General features: G+C 39.6%; 1 protein-coding gene across 2 annotated transcripts in view; it reads left to right on the forward strand.

Annotated features, from left to right (window-relative positions):
* Positions 1–23483, forward strand: part of TSPAN5 (tetraspanin 5) — an 80300-nt gene that overhangs the window by 51463 nt on the left and 5354 nt on the right. For both annotated transcript variants that reach the window (XM_063310287.1, XM_063310286.1), the window contains exons 2-5: positions 13308–13358; positions 17549–17695; positions 19680–19850; positions 21142–21267. In XM_063310287.1, coding sequence (XP_063166357.1) covers positions 13308–13358; positions 17549–17695; positions 19680–19850; positions 21142–21267 — 495 coding nt within the window. The remainder of the gene's footprint in view (positions 1–13307; positions 13359–17548; positions 17696–19679; positions 19851–21141; positions 21268–23483) is intronic.

Raw genomic sequence — 23483 nt, forward strand, 5'->3', positions numbered from 1 at the left:
AGCGAGTATACAGACCTGTGAAAAAAGCTTTGTGGACAAAGGGACCCATAATGCATATTGACTATTTTAAAGCAATCATTACTTGTTGTCAGGAAACAAATTCTATCTGAAGGATTCCTAGCGTATTAGCAAGGAGTATCCCAAGAGAGGGAGAAGTGGATTTTTACTGAAAACAAAATTGTTTGCATGGGGTCAACAATATTATTGAAGCCAGTACTCATTTCTGAGGTTGCTTAATAATATATATGATAACCTTTCAAGCTAAGGCTGAGCTAGACAGGAAATCACAATATATCTGTAGATACTTTTTAGTTCAGTTCAATTGTAATTGTTCAGTGATTCTAAGGAAAGCTTTTTGGATTTTACACTTGCTGCCATTGTGACCAGTAGCTCTAGGCCAAGTTACTGAGAATCAGGATTATAATCTAACCCTGCTAATTTTAAATGTTTTTCTGGGTAAAACTGATCGAAGGGAAGTTTAAAAGGGAATAGAGGCACTGGCATGGGCCTGCAGTTCCTAGCTCAACAGTCAATGGCACCTTTTCCCAACCTTATGCTGTCCAGATGTGGTAGGACTGCAGTTAATGGAATTTGTAGCCAACTTGGTAGAAAATATGGATTTGTAGGATTTCTAGTTCAATATACTAGAAGTTTGCAGCTATTGGTGTGGCATAGTGGTTCAAGTTTTGGACTAGAAGTGGGGAGACTTAAGTTCAAGACTATCCTCAGCCATGGAAGCTCCCTGGGTGGCTTGGGGCCAGTCACTTTCTTCAGACCAGTCTAATTCTCAGGATTATTGTTGGAGAAAATGGGAGGAAGGAATGCTACATTATTCACTTTCAACTTATAAATGAAAGGCAAGATATAATTCTATATATAAATAACATAATGGTAGACATTGAATTCCTGCATAACTGCCTCTCCACCCTCCACCTGAAGGGACAACATGCAGCATTATCCTTTGCTTGTTTTCCCATTTTGAGCATATGCAAAGTTGCTAAGCAAACTGGAATAAAAGAAGCAATAAATAGTTGCCCTTTCATTCATTTCTCCTGTAACTTTTCCCCTCATTAGCCAGGACAAATGCTTGTTCTTGTGGTTGATGCTCTTGTACAGAACATTACGTAAGTGCCCCAAGCCAAAGAATCTGTTGCAAAGGCCAAATCTTCCCATTGACCCACCACATCAAGTCAGGTCAGGTTTTTATCCATGTTAATGTCAGAATGAAATTGTTCAACCAACTGCATATCCCCAGCCTGGTCATGTATACTTTCTATAGGCCATTTCACCTTTTTCAGCTGCTTGTTTTGTCACACCTGTACTTGATGTGCAATTAGACTGCTTTTGTGTTGTCAATATCAACCATCTGCTGCTCTTTAAGTTCTTGAGTGATATTTCAGCTCTTCCATTTGAGTGCTTGTGGATGTATGAAAGCAACTGCACCTGAAAGCTAATTTCCATATGAACTTTCCTACCCTTTTTATAGGCAACATTAGCAACCTTTAGGCCATATGTTGCCCCAGCCCCATTTCTTTAGCTTCGATAACCCTCCAGAATACCTGCAGAAACTATGTCTGTCTGTCTGTATTTATTTATTTTCTATCCCTTCTTTATTACTTTTATAAATAACTCAAGGTGATGAACATACCTAATATTCCTTCCTCCTCCTGTTTTCCCCACAACAACAACCCTGTGAGTTGAGCTGGGCTGAGAGAGAGGGACTGGCCCAAGGTCACCCAGCTGGCTTTCATGCCTAAGGCAGGACTAGAACTCTCGGTCTCCTGGTTTGTAGCCCGTTGCCTTAACCACTAGGCCAGACTTGGTAGGAGTATGGTATTTTTGGCAGCATGGATTCTTTTTATGGTATATGATATAAAATAAATGGAAGATTCCTTCCTTCCTTCCTTCCTTCCTGATGTATAAAATAGAGTACTAAGCTGCAGAAGCATGGCTATCTCTATTACAAAGACCAAATCAAGGGAGGAGTTTCTGATTTCCTTTTGGAAGACGTTGCTGGCTTAGCAGACCTTGCTCTTGCCAGCCTCCTGACGGCTGTGCTCTTCAGACATTCTTTTGAAATTTAAAAAAAAAAATCATCAGGTCTCTTGACAGACTGTTTTTTTGTTTTGTTTTGTTTTTGCTAAACTATCCACTTTATTGCAGGCTGTCTTTGCTAGGATTGACAGCTATTACAGTGACTGAACTAGTCTAATGCCCATCAGTTATGCACCCTCTTCTGGTATTCCTATTTTTTTAAAAACTACATGCAAGATTATTACAGACTGTTAAGTATTCATGTGTATGTGTGTGTATGGTCAAATTTTATTGCTTTTTTTTTAAACAATTCACTTTTAAAAAAATCTATAGTACAATGAGAAGGAAGAAAGCATATTTTATATTTTATATTTCTTATATTTCTTATATTTATGTGTATTTATATTTTATACAGTATTTGTTTTAACAATAATTTAATATTTTATGTCTAATTTTACTTGTAAACAGCCCAGAGTAGTTGCAATATGAGATGGGCAGTAAAAAACAAACAAACAAACAAATAATTGATCACACATGTTTTTAGCCATTTCCCAGAGGGATAACTGAATTAGTCTGTTGCCACAAGCCTTTCTTCTCTCTGTTTCCGTTATCTCTGAACTCACTTTTTCCTTTGCTTCCCCATCTACCCAACCTTGGATATATCTGTCTAAGGATAAGTGCATCTGACAAAGTAACCTGCAATGGTATAAGATGTTGAATGTTTCCAAAAATTTTAAAGGCAGTTTTAGAATATTGTATTCTCTACTCATATATTGAAGTATGAGTGCCAGTGTTCTGAGTACCAGAATTCATGTGTATCTGGTTCTGCCGCCTCGCTTGGGGTGGAGAGGGGAATGGGGATGGTTGTTATAGACCACTCCTCCCACACTTGGACTGTTTTAGATGTTTCATCGCTTGGATTTTTTATTCTTTATTTTTTATTTCTATTTATAGTATTTTTACTGTATTTTACTTTTTGTATTATTGTGATGGTTTTAATTGCTTGTTGTAAACTGCCCAGAGGCCTCCGATGGGAGGAGATGGGCGGGGATAAATTAGATAAATGAAAAATAAAAAAATAAAAAATTCAGGTTTTTAAATTTAAATATGAGGCTTTCCACTTGGGTCTTGAAGTTGATGTTTGGGTTCTTTTCTTCTTGTAATCATTATATACCATATGACAGTAAAGAGGAATCCAGGAGATACACGTGAAATTGCTTGACTCTGATTTTGGCAGTGATGCTGGAAATAGAGTCATGCAAACAGTTCGTAATGCTGATTTTTGAAGCAGAAGTCACTGCCACCTTTTGGGTTTTTATGTTTTTGAAGCATGTGTTCTCTGCATTCACATCCAGCTTTCCATCTGGGTGAATCAAAGTGAAACATAGCTCACTTGGTGATTTTGCCAGTTCTGACTATGATTGTGTGAAGTCTGATGTTGGAAAATTGAAAAGAAATTATGTAAAGGTGTGTGTGTGTGTTTGTGTGTGTTTGTGTGTTGTGTCGGAGGGGGGGAGACTCTGTCCATCAGCACATAACTTTCCAAAACGTAAACAGAACGGGGCCAAATTTGATGTGTGGGGACAAGGCCTGATTGGGTCAGGAGCTGTAGAATTTGGAGAACTTGAATATTATATGAATTATATGAGGGTTTAGCTATAGTATAGGTTTTCCATGGATTATTTACTCTGAGTAAGTTTTATATGCTATTGCTTTGTAGATGTCTTGTTACTTGCTTTGCATTCTTCAAGGAATTTATGTCCTTTGTGAGAAATACCAAACTCAAAGATGTGTAGTGGTTACTTCCTTATCTTCTCCTTCCTTGCCGTTAATTCAGGGTCACTGTGATAGAATAATAGTTATCACTCTGGCACCTCCTGTGTTTCAGAGTTGCTATGTTACATTTCAAAGGAGGTTATTGTAGTGTCTCTTCAGGCTTTATAAAATACCTATGTCTCTTTTCCTTATCACACAGTTATATCAGTTGTAAGGTAAATTTCTTTGTAATTGTGGTGGTGGTGGGCTTATTAGCTCTATGCATGCTTGAATTGCCTTTGATCAATGTTCTGTATAAGCTCCCTGTAACCTGGAGGTGCTTGATCTTAGACCTTTTGGGTGCAGGAAACCAGTGATTCAGTGTAACTTGCTAGCTTTAATAAAATGATTGTTTGGATCCTCTCCTGTTGTTGGTCTTTATTGGTGAGTTTTTCTACCACACAGAGAAAAAAGGATCCAGAAAATTTTTCCAGCACATCCCTATGGGAGAAGTTGGGGAGTGTTTCAGAATGATACCAACTCTTACCATTCGAAGCCAAATGAATTGTGTGATCCAAAGCATGGCATATGCAGGCTGTTCCATGCTTCCCAATGCACAACTTACACACAAACTTATGACCACTGGTGATAAATGGGTAGGAAAGGACTCCAGAAGCCATGCTCTGTGTGTTTTCCCTACCTTAATGTTTGTTACAACAGAGCTGGAACAAATTGTCTTATTTAGTGATGTAGGTTTTTGGAAAAGGCCATCGAACAAGATGGGAATAGCTGCTATTAAAATGGATTTCAATATTTTTTTTTTCTAATAATCAATATTTATTTATTTTAATGTCTGTAAAATGATATCAGGGAGTAGACTTAGCATCCAGAAACTAATGTCTCCTAGACAAATCCTTTGGTGATATAAATTCAGGCAAGTGCTAACTAAATACTGTGTTTTAATTCACTAACAGTTAGAATGAGACTTCTCACTGGCAGCTGTTCAAGGACAAAGACATGGACACGAAGCTAGCTGTAAATGTTTACAAGCTGGCTTGTAAATGTCCATATGAATTCAAGAGATACCATCCACAGCTTGTGTTCCCATGGTAGACTGCTGTGATTAATCTTCTAAAATTGTCCATGGCCCAATAATTAGCAGATTGACTCTTGAAGTATGAGTACATTCTTGTTTTCTAGATCTTTGTATTTCCACTGAGTGATACCAAGTATTATTTTAATTTAGGGAATGGAAATTACTTAACACATTCCAGTCACTGTTTTGGTTCCTTGCAGTGCAATTATTTGTATGCTACTGAATAGTGAGAGAGTGCTTCCATGTGGCTAGGATCCTGTGATATACTCACAAAGAAGAATCAGATGGGCTGGTTTTGTTTCTGTGTGTGTGTGTGTAAGTGTAAATAAACATACAGGTTCATATACAGACTAAGCCAGGGGTTTGGGGGAGCTTGCACTACCAGAACTCACTCCTGCTTTGCCTGGGCAAGTGTCTGGTGTGGTATTGTACCAGGGTGCCCATGGTGTGGAAGCCCAGAGAGGAGAGATCCCACAATACAATATTGCAGGGCTCCAGTACTGGACACTGGTGGCATACACATCTGGAGTGGCTCTGCTATCTGTGCCAGTTCTTTACAGGGAAGGCCTGGTATGTGATCTTGCAGTGATCCAGCCAAGGGTACCTTTAGAAATTAAAATTAATTATTGACAAGGGGCAATATGCTTATTTTGCCCCTTGTCCCAGTGAAATTATATTTTTCATAGATTGAGCAGATCACATGGGTTTGTGGCCTCCCTGATGTTGTTGAACTATAATTCATGATATCCTTGTCAGTTGGTGGGGTCATAATGCTACAGAATTTAAGAACTCCTATGCAAAGCCATTGTGTTAGGTCAATAAACATAATTGTATTTATTGAGTAAACCACAGCTGGTTGGGTTTGTGGCATTGCATGACGTGTGAACTAGGTCAGTGAGTGCTTAGTGAAGAGTTGTTTTCACAGATTTTTAAAAAAGTCATCTGAGCTAGTTTTACTCTGGTACTCTCAAGTTCTTACTTTGTTGTTGTTTATTCATTCAGTCGCTTCCGACTCTTCGTGACTTCATGGACCAGCCCACGCCAGAGCTTCCTGTCGGTCGTCAACACCCCCGGCTCCCCCAGGGACGGGTCCGTCACCTCTAGAATATCATCCATCCACCTTGCCCTTGGTCGGCCCCTCTTCCTTTTGCCCTCCACTCTTCCTAGCATCAGCATCTTCTCCAGGGTGTCCTGTCTTCTCATTGTGTGGCCAAAGTATTTCAGTTTTGCCTTGAATATCATTCCCTCAAGTGAGCAGTCTGGCTTGATTTCCTGGAGGATGGACTGGTTTGATCTTCTTGCAGGCACTCTCAGAATTTTCCTCCAACACCACAGTTCAAAAGGATCGATCTTCCTTCTCTCAGCCTTCCTTATGGTCCAGCTCTCGCAGCCATATGTTACTACCGGGAACACCATTGCTTTAACAATGCGGACCTTTGTTGTCAGTGTGATGTCTCTGCTCTTAACTATTTTATCGAGATTGGTCATTGCTCTTCTCCCAAGGATTAAGCGTCTTCTGATTTCCTGAGTGCAGTCAGCATCTGCAGTAATCTTCACACCTAGAAATACAAAGTCTTTCACTGCTTCTACATTTTCTCCCTCTATTTGCCAGTTATCCATCAAGCTGGTTGCCATAATCTTGGTTTTTTTGAGGTTTAGTTGCAAGCCAGTTTTTGCACTTCCTTCTTTCACCTTCATCATAAGGCTCCTCAGTTCCTCTTCGCTTTCAGCCATCAAAGTGGTATCATCTGCATATCTGAGATTGTTAATGTTTCTTCCAGCGATTTTAACTCCAGCCTTGGATTCCTCAAGCCCAGCATGTCGCATGATGTGTTCTGCATACAAGTTGAATAGGTAGGGTGAGAGTATACAGCCCTGCCGTACTCCTTTCCCAATCTTAAACCGGTCCGTTGTTCCATGCTCTGTTCTTACTGTTGCTACTTGGTCGTTATACAGATTCTTCAGGAGGCAGACAAGATGACTTGGTATCCCCATACCGCTAAGAACTTGCCACAATTTGTTATGGTCCACACAGTCAAAGGCTTTAGAATAGTCAATAAAACAGAAAGAGATGTTTTTCTGAAACTCCCTGGCTTTTTCCATTATCCAGCGGATATTGGCAATTTGGTCCCTAGTTCCTCTGCCTTTTCTAAACCAATCTGGCAATTCTCGCTCCATGAATTGCTGAAGTCTACCTTGCAGGACCTTGAGCATTACCTTACTGGCATGTGAAATGAGTGCCACTGTTCGATAGTTTGAACATTCTTTAGAGTTTCCCTTTTTTGGTATGGCGATGTAAGTTGATTTTTTCCAATCTGATGGCCATTCCTGTGTTTTCCAAATTTGCTGGCATATAGCATGCATTACTTTGACGACATCATCTCGCAAGATTTTGAACAGTTCAGCTGGGATGCCGTCGTCTCCTGCTGCCTTGTTATTAGCAATGCTTCTTAAGGCCCATTCAACCTCACTCTTCAGGATGTCTGGCTCTAGCTCACTGACCACACCGTCAAAGCTATCCCTGATATTGTTATCCTTCCTATACAGATCTTCCGTATATTCTTGCCACCTTTTCTTGATCTCTTCTTCTTCTGTTAGGTCCTTGCCATCTTTGTTTTTGATCATACCCATTTTCGCCTGGAATTTACCTCCAATGTTTCTAATTTTCTGGAAGAGGTCTCTTGTCCTTCCTATTCTATTGTCTTCTTCCACTTCCGTGCATTGCTTGTTTAAAAATAATTCCTTATCTCTTCTGGCTAACCTCTGGAATTTTGCGTTTAATTGGGCATACCTCCCCCTATCACTGTTGCCTTTTGCTTTCCTTCTTTCTTGGGCTACTTCTCGTGTCTCAGCAGACAGCCACTTTGCCTTCTTGGTTTTCTGTTTCTTTGGGATGTGTTTTGTTGCCACCTCCTGAACAATGTTGCGAACTTCTGTCCATAGTTCTTCCGGGACCCTATCTACTAAGTCCAGTCCCTTAAATCTATTCTTTACCTCCACTGCATATTCCTGAGGGATATTAGTGAGCTCACATCTAGCTGATCTGTGGGTCTTCCCTAATCTCTTTAGTCTGATCCTAAATTGTGCAAGAAGAAGTTCGTGATCAGAAGTACAGTCAGCTCCAGGTCTTGTTTTTACCGACCGCCACCTTTGGCTGCAAAGGATGTAGTCAATCTGATTTCGGTGTTGTCCATCTGGTGAAGTCCATGTATAAAGCCATCTCTTAGGTTGTTGGAAGAGAGTGTTTGTTATGCAGAGGGAGTTGTCTTGGCAAAATTCTATCAGCCTATGTCCTGCTTCATTTTGTTCTCCCAGGCCATACTTACCTGTAATTCGAGGTGTCATTTGACTGCCCACCTTAGCATTCCAGTCTCCCGTGATGAAAATAACATCTCTTTTAGGCGTGTTGTCCAGTAGGTGCTGCAGATCCTCATAGAACTGCTCTACTTCAGCATCTTCAGCATCTGTGGTTGGGGCGTATATTTGGATCACTGTGATGTTAGACGGCTTGCCCTGAATTCGAATTGAGATCATTCTATCGTTTTTTGGATTGTATCCAAGCACTGCTTTAGCCACTTTACTATTAATTATGAAGGCTACTCCATTTCTTCTGTGGTCCTCTTGTCCACAGTAGTAGATCTGGTGGTCATTTGATGTGAAGTGGCCCATTCCAGTCCATTTCAGTTTGCTGATGCCCAAAATGTCTATCTTTAATCTTGACATCTCACCAATAACCACATCCAATTTGCCCTGGCTCATAGATCTTACATTCCAGGTTCCAATGGCGTGTTGATCCTTAGAACATCGGATTCGCCGTTCACGACCAGCACCGTCGGCCGCTAACCATCCTTTCGGCTTTGAGCTAGCTGTGTCATCATGTCTGGGGCTAGTTGAACTCATCCTCTGTTCCTCCCCAGTAGCGTTTTGACCATCTTCCGACCTGGGGGTCTCATCTTCCGATGGTATACCGACATATCTCTGGTTGTACTGATCCATTTAGTTTTCACGGCAAGAATACTTACTGCCTCTCTTATTTTAGTACATGGAGGTGCTATTGATTGTAAACTGAGCTTACAGAATATTGCAAAAGGCGTATGTATGTATGTATGTTAGAACAGAGTAGATCCTGGGCAAATGGATGTAGCCTCTACACTGCAGGGCTAATCTTACTTCTGAAGTAGGTTACTGTCAAAAAAGATTGGAAGATAAATATTATCACTGTTTCATCTTCACAGTCTTGGGTATCTGCTCACATTGAATGTAATAGTTTACTCCTGTCTGTCTGTCTGTATGATTTATACTGCAGTTCTGGATTCCTCGTTTATTCTTATGACTATGTATTGAAATGCCAAGAATCTACATTAGGACAGACCCATCTTTTATATTTCAAAAGGAAATAAAAATACTGAACCAAAGACATATTGGCTTGATTCATGTGTCATGGCAAACCATGACTGAAAATGTTATCAGAGTGTATTGATAAAATATGGTTTGTGACCAGCTGGCAGACTAGCTTTGGAAAACACAACCTTAGTTTAGAATGATGACTGAATTAAAACATTTTTAGCGGCTAGCAGTGTTGGGCTTTTGCAGCAAAAACAACCTGGACTTCGGCACCCTCAAACTAACCAATGTATTTATTCTAGAAGCATCTTGCTGGACTCATAACGTTTTTCTCTTAGATTTGTTTTTTTCTTACTTTCCTGGTTAATGATGAACTATAACTTATGATGGCTTCTGAACTTCTGCAGATTGTAATTTTGCTCTCAGTCAGATACTAGGAATTGAAGGGTCTAATACTGGTTTTTACTTTAAGTTAAAACAGACCTACAGTCTGCAGTGCTGTGGTTATCCTAGCTCAGAAGGGAACTTAGTTATTTGGCTTACATTTTAATAGGAACTGACAATGAAGTGACATTAGTTCACTTTTTGAACGAATGCATGAAGAACACATGTATCCTTTTTTTTTTTTCATTCCTCTGAGTTTTGCAGAGGAATTCCTAGATTAAAAATGCTATTGGGCAGAGAAAAGCCCATATAAATTGCTTGTGAGTATGCTGTATTAGGAAAAAAGTGTACAAAAATGGGTTAAGTCTTGATTTTTTAAAAAATTGATAAGGAAACATAACAGAAAAAACTTGTGCTTGAAAAACTGCAAACATTATATAAAGTGAAACAAAAAGATTCATTTATTGTTACTACACCGAGCTCATGGTAAACCAATTAACTTATCAGGAAAGGTGACTGAAGGATAGCATGTAGAAAGACAGCTGTGTGCTCCCAGTAAGTAGCTGGACTACAGCTCATGATCAGACAAAGGGATTGGTTTTATATAGCCCTTGAGAAAAGTCCCCCCCCCACCAAAATGTTGGGAATGTACCCTAAAATATAATTAGAGGTATATTTTTCCTTTGGTTGCAAATTCCATGTAGGCACTCTTGACTGCTTGCCCTTCCTGATGGTAAGCTAATTTTTGGTAAGCTAATTTTAAAAATACTTTGATTCCATTGTGGAGTATCAGTTCTGTAACCTTTTTTAGATTTCTCTTCCTCAACTAGGTATCCTCCAGATACATGGACTTCACCTCCCAGAATTCTCCATGGTCATTGCTAGAATTTTATGAGTTCAGTTGACACATTTAGAAGGTGGGTCACATTGGGGAAAACTATCTTAGATGTTGCCGAGCCATACCTCCGAGCATCTCTAGTTTAGCAATGTCTGCAGAGGCATAGTGTGTAGTATAAAACTGCTTCTTCACTACTATTTTGCTTTTTGGAGAGAGAACCTGTAGGTGTGCACAGTACTGTGTTTTTGGAGTCATTCTAGATACAGTAATGGTGATGGAATATAGATAAGAGTAGGGTATAATATGAAGGATTTGCTATCTTTCTGCTTATTGCACTGGAGACAGTGAATTTATAAATTTGTTAAGGCCAAGGGGAGAGCAGAATTGAAGTGGGTGTCTGTTGGTCAGAGTTGTTGTTTGAAGAATTTCTGCTTCTCAGTAGCAAATTTGCATATGTATGAATTTATTTTCAGGTGTCTGGCTATTGCTGGAAACAGTGCCCTCAGTCTGGGTGTCTTGTAATCCTGTTTGCTAAGGGATGTTACGTAAACTAGAGGTTCCAGATCTTGACTGCAAATATTTGGAAAATGGAGAGAGAGAGAGAGAGACTGAGATTTGTATTCACAGATATCTACCGGTTGTCCAGATTTTTGCAGCCCTGATTTGGTAGCCTGAATAGGAACTAGAGTGAAATGTGTATTGCGCTAAAGGTACAATTTAAGTGAGCCTTTTGCAAGACTTCTAGAGAAGGTTCATAACCTTGCTATTGGCAACCTGTCAGGATCTGGCCTGGGGCACCTTGTATGACAAAACCTATTGGACAAGAATACTTTACTACTGCTACTCCTGTAGCTGCAATTATTATTGCTGCTGCTATTATTATTTGCATAAATGGTTTCTAGTAGTATCCTGAGTTTGACTCCACTTTGATTTAAATACTTTTTGAAGAATTGGTTTGAATGTTTATTTTGATGCAGTTTATTTAATGTTTATTTTGATGGAGACAGATATGCCGACAAGTGGACCCTGCCATAGTGCGGGAATAACTAGGAAGAAGAAGAAGTTTATTCTGATGTAGTTGTACTGTTACTAAACCAACACGTACTCAAGAGTGATATTTCAAAATATCCTTTGAAGAAACCCTGACAGTTTTCATCAAAAGAAGTGGTTTCCATAATTATGAATAAATTGGTCAGCTCTCACACAAACGTAATTCTTTGATTGCAGTCACAGTGTTAGGAACGTGGAAGTGAGTATAAGTTTCTCCAAATGCAGAAAGGGAACCTCAGCTCCAGGCCCGCAACAAGGGTCTGTGTCACCTGGGGCAAATATGGATTCCACACCTATTTTGGCACAGACCCCCCAGCATGGTGCCTGGGGCACATGCCCCACTTGCCCCCCCCCGCCCCCAGTTGCAGCACTGCCCAGCTCTGCAGAATAATCCTAAGATTTTTTTAAAATTTCCTTTTTGGGTCAAATATAACACTTTCCAGCATCAGCTTCTGCAAATGTTACCATTGTTTTTATCATCTGATACTCCATGAATGTTTTCGTGATCTTAACTGGCTGGCTCCATACCTGAACAAAAGCCTTTTTAGGCATTGAAAATGAGAAAAGCAAAGTACAGGGGAAGTTGGCGATCTGCCAGTAATTCCACCTTAAAGTATTACCTTCATTGAATTCTTCTACTAGGTATTTTTCTCTAAAGCTCTAACCTGGAGGCCACTTTGTGATCTGGAACACCAGTAATGAAGAATATGGTTTCTGCTGGAGGATAAAACTGTATCCAGGACCCTACCACCACCAGATACGTTGGTGCCCAGTGCCCCAAATGTGGTTTCCGGGAGAGAGGCTGCTCAGCTGGTGCACTGCTTGGGGAGGGGAGCTGCCTTGTGTCTTCCTTGTGTGCTGTTTTGACCACTTTCACAAACATCCAAACAGGTCGAAATGAACTTAATTGTATTAAGGTGTCAAAACAGAATTTTTCTTTTTCAAAACTGTCCCCATCCTCCAACTGTCAGCACTGGGGTATTAAAACTTACTAGTTAAGAGTTAAGATCCATGTTTTTAAAGCACTTTTAGGGAGCCCATTAGATCCCATTGGCATGGCTGGCTAGGGAATTCTGGAAGTTGAAGTCCATACATCTTAAAGTTGCTGAGATTGAGAAACACTGCTCTAAAAGTATCTAAATCTGTTTTTTAAACAATAGCTGTATAATACATTGTGGCAACCCTTTATTTGTTTAACTATTATAGTTAAACTATATAATATAGTTAATATTATAGTTTAAGCAATGTGTGAAGCTGTAATATTACCTGAAAGTAAGTCCCATTAACGTCATGGCGACTGGCTTTGGAGTTATGATATGTAAGGCTGGGCTGCAAGTTCTACATTATTAACTAGGACAGATTCTCAGAAAATAATACAACAGAATAGCAAGTTTGTGCTGTGACTAATTTCTCAATTTTTTCCAGCTTCAGCAAAATGTTTGTAAGTCTTATTTCTCTCTTTGAGGTACTTTTAGACTAAAACTAGAATAATTTTTCAAATCCTACCTGGTGAACTTCAGAGCTGAGCAAATCTTTTAACCCAATCCCAAAGTGGACACTTTTATTCTGTCAAGTTGCCCTTGGACACCTTTTTGATTTTTCCATGTGGTTCTGGTTTGGGATAATCTCTCCAGATGTAAACTCACAGTTGGTTCAATCAAGTTTTACATATGCCAGTCTTGGTTCAGTCTTGGTTTTTGAATTCTTACAAGATTATCATATCAGGGGGGCATCTACTTGGGGAACCTCATGAAATGCTTACTATTCTTACCTCTCCCCCCCCCCTTTTCTCATTTTTTATTGCAGCTCCTGGGCATAGCATTTCTTGGAATAGGACTTTGGGCATGGAATGAAAAAGTAAGTTAACAACAGAATCTGTATAGCCAAGTAAATAAAAATCTATCTCCCAATATTCAAAATAATGTTTCCTTCTTTAGGAAGTATCTTGTTAGCATATCCTACATGGAGTACTTGTGAAGCTTATACTAACAGTTTTGGAATGGTTTAAACCAGCTTTTTCCAACCTGGTGCTCTTCAGAAGTTTGGGGCTGCAACTTCCATTATTTTCATTAAGTGTGGCTGAGAATGATGGGAGTTGGACTTGGGGCAGAGTTTGTTTAGTGCACTGTGGTTTGGGAAGGTGATTGCAAATAATGGTTTCAGATCCTGGTTTCATGGTCATTGGTAAACCCTGGTCTGCCAGCTAAAGTATGAATTGGCACTGTGACAAGCTATGAGTTTTTGTTTCCCTGGGCCATCCCCAGTAAATGCTCAATACGTTGCAAAAGAGGCAATTCACTATCCACCAGAGCATTGGTATTAGGTATTCATCTATATGGAAGAAGCGCAGGAAGACTTAATGTGTCCAGGTTTTATAAAGCTTGACTTGTATTTGAACTCAGATGTAAATTCCTCAATTAAGAAGTGAAAGAATGTTCCTTCATTCTATTCTCATATACTTGCTGGTAGATCCTGAAATGTTTGAATGAATGCAAGTGATCCATCTTGACAGAGCAACATCAGTTCTTCTGAGTGCTGTATTCCAACAAGGATATCTTTTGCTGAACAGATGTGACAGAGTTTGCTACATTGGTATATCCTTGGAGGAGGGAAAAGGCCACCTTAAATTTGGAAGAAACATGTGGAGTGCCACCTTTAATAGACTCTCAGTATTACTCAAATTACCTCCTTACTGTATTTCTTCACTATATTTCTTTATTACTGTGGATCGTTTTAGACTCCTGATGGCTTACAACAGCGAAAAACATACAGAATAATAAAACTGAGTGACTTTGAGCCAGTCATTCTCTTAGCCCACAGGATAATTGTTGGGGAATAAAATGTGAGGGGGAAGCACTATGTATAGTGTCTTGAATTTATTTATTTTATTTTATTTTCTATCCCACCTTTATTATTTTTATAAATAACTCCCTGTAGAAAAGGTGGGATATACATCTAGCAAAAGTAAATAAATATAACGAACTACGTAAAATAATAGTATATTCTAAGAAAATCAGTCATAAAAATAAATAACAATATAAATACACTGTATGAAATGAAAGGTGCCGAGGATTCAATTCTGGAAAGCCACAGTTGGGGAAGAGGCAGATTAAGTTCTAAGGGGACACTGTTCCATAAAATAGGTGCAGAACAGAAAAATGTGTTTTTCTGGCTTTAGCCCTCCTCTCATCAGAAAAATGGGGGACCACCAGCAGCTTTCCCCAAGAGGATTGCCGTGGACAGGTTGACGCAGGCTGGAGCAGGCAGTCCTGTTGACAGCTCAGCATGCTTTTAAAATCAAAACTGCACTTTGAATTGCTCCCAGAAATACATTGTGCAATATATTTTTAAAGTGTTAATATGGATGAAAGAACTGTTCAAAATAGATCGTATCTTGGAGTGATTCTGCCGTGTTTGAGAAAACAGGGAGTGCCTTGAAAATGATGATTGTTGTGACTCGTTCCTCCGCTATCAAAAAATGACATGCATTTATCTTCACAATTACTTTGGCAATTTGCAGATGTAGATGATTAAAACCTGGCTGGTTCTTTTCTGTAAATGAGATGACAGTCTTAGATAAATGAAGGAAAAAAATGAAGATTGAAAGAGACATATTAGAGAGTGGGAAAAGCCTAGTTCTGCCCTCTGTAAGAAAGTAGGGATTGTGGGGAGCTGTTATTTCTAGAATTACATTTATCGCTGAAATCCCCCTCCTGCAATTTGGAAGAGTTCAATCCAGGAATTATTTTACTATGTATTTGTTTATATATGTTGGAGCTTGTGGTACATGTGAAAGAGTGATTGGTTTAACTTAGACTAGACTGTGTGTGACCCTCCTGCTGTTGGCTGAACTACAGCTCTCAGCTGCCAAATAGTTAAGGATGTTGGATCCTGGGAGTTGCAGTTGAGAACACTGGTAGGATTGTGTTGTCAATCCCTGATTTAACTGACAATTTCCAAATGGTTTAGATAACTAGTGCCCTTCTAGATCAGTGTTTCTTAATCTGGGCAGCTTCCAGATGTGTGGACTTGACTCCCAGAATTCTCAGCGATGGCTATACTTAGCAGTGGCTAAGTCCACATAACTGGAAGTTGCCAAGGTTTAAAAAGACTGCTGAAGATGGCCTTCCTCTGTCATCCTCAGCCAACACAGACTTTGGTCCTACTGTCTGGGGATTATAGGAGATCAGCCCCCAACAAAACTGGACGGAAACTAGGTGAAGACTGAGCTAGTACATTAAGTCACTTGAATGGATTTGATTGAGGTCAGGTCTGTCATTTGTAGCTGTATATTTAAGCAAGGAACTTTGTTCCTTTGTGAGAGAAATACTGCTTTAAGAATTTATTTGATCATACTGTGACTGCAGTATGATCAAAGAAGTATGTAAAATCATTAATGGCACAGTAGCACGGAAGAAAAGATAAATATTTGTCCTTTTCACATGTTGGAAGATAAATTAAATGCAGAGATTCAGGACTGATAGAAGGAAATACATTTTTACATAGTGTGTAGTTAAACTGTGAAATTTGCTGCCAGCAATTGTAGTAATAGCAGCCAACTTGAATGGCTTTTGAAAAGGGACTGGGGTGGAACACTATATATATAGTGTTGGTACAGCTAAAAGAAGAAGAACAAAACATATGGATACATATAAAAAAATAGACACAAAAATAGAAAAAATAAAATACAGCAATAATTATTTAACTACATGAAAATTACTACAACTTAGATTTTATTCAACAAGTTGAACCTTGACCACACAGATTCAGATGCTCCAGTTTGATATGGAGCCAGTCTGAAGACTGAGAATTGACACATTTCATCAAGGCAGCCAACTTTTGTCATCTGGTACAGAAGTGTGCTTCCAAGAACATATGATTGTGTGTGTTCAGGTGCAGTAGATCCAGAAATTTTCATAAATGGTTAAACTCCAGATTTTTAGAATATAGTTTAATATTCCTGAATTTATCTCTGTGTGTTGTTCACTGTGTGATGGGGATGAGTAGATGGGGAAACTGCCAACCCAAGTTTGAGAATCGAATATCAACTTTTATTTCCTAGAATGCCAGGTATTCTTGGAAATATATAGAGGCAGGTATTAAGTAATACTCGTGTGTTTTTCTGCCTTAGGCTGGGTCACAGGGTGTAAATAGACAATGTCTCCTGTCTTGCTGGGGTCCAGTATTAATTGATGGGGCTGTGAGTAATAATGCTGTTTATGAGATATTGTATATCCTAGTTCTGGTGTGTGCAGTGTAATAATGAGGAGGGAGAAAATACTCCCTTCTTCTTCCATGGTACGGAAGTCTGTGTTTAAAGCATAAGCTATTTTATTTTTCAATATTTCAGAAGAGAGATTCTTTGGGATTTAGTAACATATACAGATATACTTGAGTGTAATTAACAGATAGAGCCAGTTTGGTGGAGTGGTTAAGGCATCCGACCAGAACCTGGGAGACCATGAGTTCTAGTCTCACCTGAAGCATGAAGCCAGCTGGGTGACCTTGGGCCAGTCACTCTCTCTCAGCCCTAGGAAGTAGGCATGGCAAGCCACTTCCGAAAAACCTTGCCAAGAAAACTGAATGGACTTGTTCAGGCAGTCTCTGAGATTCGGACACAATTGAACAGATTAAAAAATAAACAGATAAAAGGGCAGACTGTGAGCATTTAAAAATTAGTCTTGCTGTACCTTTCTCAGTCTCTCATCTCCATTATTGCTTTTCTGACCTTTTGACAAACCATTTTGGGCAGACGTGTGCTAAGTGACATGTTGTGACTTTTTCACAAAGGATACGGCTGTGTGCCTCATTGCATTGGTGGGCTGATATATGTCAACACACAAAGAATTTACAGGAAATAATCACTTCTGTACAGAATGTTATTAATCTCTCCTGGACATAAATGCCAAATGCTAATGTGACTCGTTCATTCTTTCGTTGAAAGGGAAGGGGGAATTACAGTATAAGCCGGATACATCTGTGATCTATTTGTGTTCCTTTTTTCCCACCCCTCTCACCTCTTCCTTCTCTTATATCCACTACCAAAGGGAGTGCTGTCCAACATCTCTTCCATTACTGACCTGGGTGGCTTTGATCCAGTTTGGCTCTTCCTTGTGGTTGGAGGAGTGATGTTCATATTGGGCTTTGCAGGATGCATCGGAGCTCTGCGGGAGAATACCTTTCTTCTCAAGTTTGTAAGTAGCTGTAATACATTCCTCCTTAGAGAGCAATCCGTAAACACAGTGCTTTTTTCCATCTGTACCAGTCCCTTTAGATACTGGGTTTTGATGCGGATCTTGTCGTCTTCCAGAAGCTGTTGGTCTGCCAATCCCCATAAGTTTACCCAATCTCACCTAAGGTCAGGGATGAGGGTAGTTCAGAATTTGAAAGGGTATAGAGTTTACTTCTTTTCCCTTCCTTTCAAACTTTGAGAAATGCTTTTTTTTTTTCCTGTACAGATATGTGCCATTTTAGTTCTTTTAAAAATTTACTTCAAGTTTTTATGGAGCCCACTCATATTTTTTAAAAGCACTTTGAAGTCAAGTTCACTGGGGGCATGGTGGCTCAGTGGTTAAGACACCAGGCTTGTTGACCAGAAGGTTGCAAGTTCGGCGGTTCGAGACCTGAGTGCCACGTGATGGAGTGAGCTCCCACATTCACCCCAGCTCTTGCCAACCTAGCAATTCAAAAGCATGCAAATGCGAGTAGATAAATAGGTACTGCTTCAGCGGGAAGGTAACAGCATTTCCGTGATTGTCATGCTGGCCACCTGACGCAGAAGTGTCCTTAGACAATGCTGGCTCTTTGGCCCTGGAAACGGAGATGAGCACCACCCCCTAGTGTGTCATTAGACATGACTAAATGGGAATCTTTACCTTTTTTTTAAAGTCAAGTTCAGTTGTTCAACTTGAATGGGATGTTTAAACACATATAAAATAATGGGATGATCTTGAATCACCAGTTTAAAGCAGAGTGGAACTTCTGATAAATCCCTTTTCAAATCTTACTATTCAACCTTTATTGTAAGTCATCTTGAAGTTACAGGAAGTGGCATACAAATAACCATAAATAAATAAATGTGGCAAGTCAAGGGACTGAGATGATAGAGCCATTATCTGTAGTTCCAACTCATCTATACATGTTCTGTTCATGCTGTTGTATTAGCAGTTTTGAGTGTTGGAATGCTTCAGCATAATTTCTGAGCTGTAAAGGTTCATTTTGATCATTGGTGGTCTCCTTTTTTATTCCTGAGACCTGAGACCTTCCAGGCTTGGAGAGTTCATACGTTGCTTCTTCACTTCTCTGTTAGTCTGTCTGTCTGTCTCTGTTTCATCTCTTACCTGTCTCCCTCCTGAATATCCTTTCCCACTTGTTGTGTGATCACTGGGAGGAAGGCAGTAGCAAGACTCTGGCAATTGCAGGGAGTATAAATTTGATAGATAAATTGAAAAAAAACAACAACTAAATGGCAGCAGGAAGACCTCAGTCTAGCTCATATTAGCCAGTTGGTCAGAGCTGAGTGACAAGCCTAGATTGGTTAGTTTTCTGCCATTAATTGGCAGCAGGAAATTAATAGTCCATTTTCCTGCTGATCTTGTCATTGGAAAAATATGTATGGTTCCCTACAGTACTGAAGGCTGCAATTGGTCACTCATGGTTTAGATGAATATATTGCTATAAAGCAGGGTCATTGGGTGTTGGTTCTTTGAAGACCTGGATATGCCAAAGGCTTTGGGTATGGAACTATTTGAAAAGGGAGGCCTCCTGCTATAATATAATACATGTGTAATATTTGATAATTCCTCTGACATGATTTTTGTTGTAATTGTTTCATTTTTGTTATATCTTTGACATATTGACATCTTATTTTGAATCCTCTTACTGGAGAGAGTTTTGTAAACTACTCAGGTGCTTTATTGATTATAGTGGCATATTAGCCCTAGTGAACAAGCAAACAGATAAATAAAATCACAGCTGTCAAGCCAAATACGCTTTCAGCTGTGGCTTAAAGTATGTGTCTGTATGATTTGTTATTTCTGCCAGCCTCATTGCGAATAGTGAGGAGTAAAATGAATAAAAATAGCTGTGATATTGTCAATCTCCATTTGATTATTTGGTATTGCATTACTGAAGCAAATAATCAAAGACTTCATAAATGATTTTACTTCTTCTTTGCAGTTCTCTGTCTTCCTTGGAATAATCTTCTTCCTGGAACTTACAGCTGGTGTTCTGGCATTTGTTTTCAAAGACTGGATCAAAGACCAGCTGTATTTCTTTATCAACAACAATATCCGAGCCTACAGAGATGACATTGATTTGCAAAATCTCATAGACTTTACCCAAGAATATGTAAGAACTCCTTCTTTCTTTAAGATATGGCTACGGAACCTACACGGCCCACCAGAAGTTGCGGAATTACAGTTCCTACCATCCCTCATCTTTGTTCGTGTAGATAGTAATGACTAGGAATTGTAATTCAGTATTTGGTGAACCACAGATCTGCCATCCCTGCTTTAAGGGAAAATACTCCAGTTTGAAGGTGGCTTTTGCTATTCATCTACAGCCAGTGGCAACATTAGTGTTGGATGATTTCAGAAAGCTAAATAAAGTTGGACCAGTATAGTAGTTGTATGAGGGACCATCAGTAAATACAGAGCTGTAGGTTAGATTACAGGCTATGGTTTGAAGAAGGCAATGACGATATTGTTGCCAGGAAAAGTATATGAAACTGTCCATGAAGCCACCACAAGTCAAGTGCAGCTTGAGGAGGAACTTTTTCCCCATTGTACTGTTTGTGTTTCATTTCTTATCTGTTTATTTCTCAAAGGTTTCCTGAAAACATTTTCAGTGTGATTATAGACATGTTTCCTATTGAATTGCAGCATCAGTAATGTAATGGTCAGCAGTATTTATCAAGAAATACTTTGCAAATTTCTGGATTTCATAGCAAATGGATTCACATCCTTATTCTCATAAATGGAGGAAATGGACAACATTTTGAATGTGTTGTGGTCATAGCATTTGTATTCAGCTAGAGTTAGAATGAATAAGCCTGTTGCTGAAGCTCTCTGGAAAATAAGTTGAATCATGCAACATAGAGTAATAAGCAATCTGTTTTAGACCAGTGAACTGAAATAGCAGTTTTGCTCCTGTTGCCAAGTCAAACTTTTTCTCCCTGTGTTGAACAGGCATTTCTAGTATGCAGAGCAAAGGTGGTTTGAGGATCCTATCTGAAGTCTTATTTTAGGCGTAGTGCATATGAAATCAACCCCACATGCAAGTTGCATTAAACAACTGGCTCACATTTTGACACTGGTAATGTGTAACATTTTGCCACAAAGAATGGTAGATTTTCTCTACTTTCCAAAGGACTGTTTGCACTGAATAAGGAAACAACAACAACCCTATCCATTTGGAACATTGTAGCATCTTGCGGGCTTTTTGTAATTTCTAGTTGGGGGGATCCTTGAATGTCAAAATGTTCATGTACTAAAGACCTGAAACCTTTTGTATACTGTATATTTCCAGTACAGAAATCAATTCATAGAGCTATTTGGAATGGTAGCTTACCAGAAGAATAACCATGTCTAGCCCACGTTGGAAGAACTGTAATGCTTGTGTTTTTTCCTCCTTACCCTAGTGGCAGTGCTGTGGGGCCTTTGGAGCCGATGACTGGAACCTCAACATTTACTTCAACTGCACAGACTCCAACGCTAGTCGAGAACGGTGTGGAGTACCTTTCTCTTGCTGCACTAAAGATCCTGCTGTAAGTCAGAACAGGAGCCTGACAAGGCTCCTCTTCCATTCTGAAAGGACCATCAGTGACATTTTTTTTTTTAATCGTATGGCATAGCAGTTCGGTGTTCATGCTGCTTTTTCTTGCTGGGATTGTTCTTACACTCAGCTAGTGCCACAATAAAAATATTAGCCTTTAAGTAGGCAGACCATATTTCCTTGAGACAAAAACGGGACATTGGGATGGCAAAACGGGACGGGGCTAGGTGACGGACTGGATCGGCAGGCAGGAACTTCTCTGGTTTTCTTGGGCTGGGAATCTTTGGATTCCTTCATTTGTGAGAGGCAAGGCTGGGCTGGAGAATCTAGTGAACAGTTGTCCCCGACAAGCCATTCCTCCTCTGGCTGTGCTTTTATGTTCTTTTCTTCCTGCCGTTTCAAGGCAGGAGCCAATCGGCTTGCCCTTTGATCACTGCCTATCAGCTGATCCTGTTTTTTTTCTTTTTAGGTTTCCCAGCGGGTTGAGCTCTGTGGCTTTTTTCCCGCGGTTTCTGCTGAGCTCCCCCTTCTTCCACTCGAAGTCAGACTGCATTCTGACAGGTTCACAGGAACTTTCAAATTTTTAAGTAAGGTTTTTAAGAAAATGGGACAAAATGGACATTTATATTAAAACAACGGGACGATCTGGAAATGTTAAAAAAATGGGACTGTCCCATTCAAAACAGGACATATGGTCAGCCTACCTTTAAGGTATCACAAAGTTCTTTGCAGTGCTGCAGCAGACTAACATGGCCCACCCCTCTGGGATGGAGAAGAAAATACGTGATTTTTATTATGAGTTATGTTAAAAAAAAGTTGATTTTGTATGCCGAATTTTCATATTTAAGCCCATAAAAGATGTATCGACTCAGCAAGAATCATGTTTCTGTCTGTATTTCTGAACTCAGAGCTCTGCAAGTGTCTATTAAAGACAGCTAGGGTTGCTGGGGTGAGGAAGGAAGTGACCTCAATTTTTGGAAAAGCAAAGGCCTCCCCTTCAGACCTAATAAAAAAATAATCCAATAAGCACAGACATTCCATGATGCTTCAGAGAGGTGGAACGAGGTCCAAATAAAGGCTCTTCTCCCCAGACATACCGCCCCTGTTACCATCAGGTAATAGTAAATTGGAACTTTATGAGAAAAGGATGCAAAATGCAAAATAGCATTCGTAGATATGATTATTTATTTATTTAAATTAAATTTATATGCCACCCAACTCCCAACGACTGGAAGGGGACAAGTTACCAATTTCTAAGCAGACTCCATCCTTGGATCATTAACAATTTTACCCTTAGCTCTGAAGAAAAGGAACTTTGATACAGTTAACTCATACCATCCTTATAAAAATGGAGGGCCAAGCAAGACATAAAGTATAACCAAAATAATCCTCGAACACACTGGTGAGCAAGGGAAGTACCCTCCCTCCATTTATGTTTATGTTTATATTTATGTTTTCAGTTCTTTAGCAGTTATGGAGTTATCTATTCATCAGCTCATGGAAATACAGTGCAGTTGTGCTGCTGTTTCAAAAATACAAATTACATTGTTAATGATTTCTTTATTATTTAGTGGCTGTGTCTATTGTATATGAAACAATATGCAATTCAAAATAATTAATCAGTTCTTTTCAAAATACAAAGGTTCAGGTAGTCCTCATTGAACTCAGCTACCATTCAGCGACCATCCGAAGTTACAACAGTGCTGAATGAGGGTACTTACGAAGGGTCCTTGTAGTTGTGGCCATCACAGTGTCCCTGCAGTCATGTGATCCTGTTTCTGGTGCTTTGCAGCTAGTTCACAATCATGATGTCACAGCGTCCCGTGGTCACATGATCGGCCTTTGCAACCTTCCCTGCCAGCTTCTGACAAGCAAAGTCAATGGGGAAGTTGGCAGGAGGTTGCCAAGGGCAATCACATGACTGGGATGCTGCAACCGCATGGAATTCACCTAACGTTGGCAACTGGCACTGCAGTAACTACCATCATACGTAAGTCAGCATGGTCACGTGATGTGCTTTACAACTGGGTCGCTTAGTGACAGAGTGTCCAATCCCAATTACCATTGTTAAGTGAGGACTACCTGTATTAACTTTCCTGAAAATCCAGCATTTGCAGTGGTGATTAATAAATGCTTGTGCTGAAATATATTTACATTTATGTAATTGTCGCACATGGACAATTATATGTCAAGTTCTCAAATTAACTC

This window comes from Candoia aspera, chromosome 8 (genome assembly GCF_035149785.1).
Source record: "Candoia aspera isolate rCanAsp1 chromosome 8, rCanAsp1.hap2, whole genome shotgun sequence".
Classification (NCBI taxonomy): Eukaryota; Metazoa; Chordata; class Lepidosauria; order Squamata; family Boidae; genus Candoia; species Candoia aspera.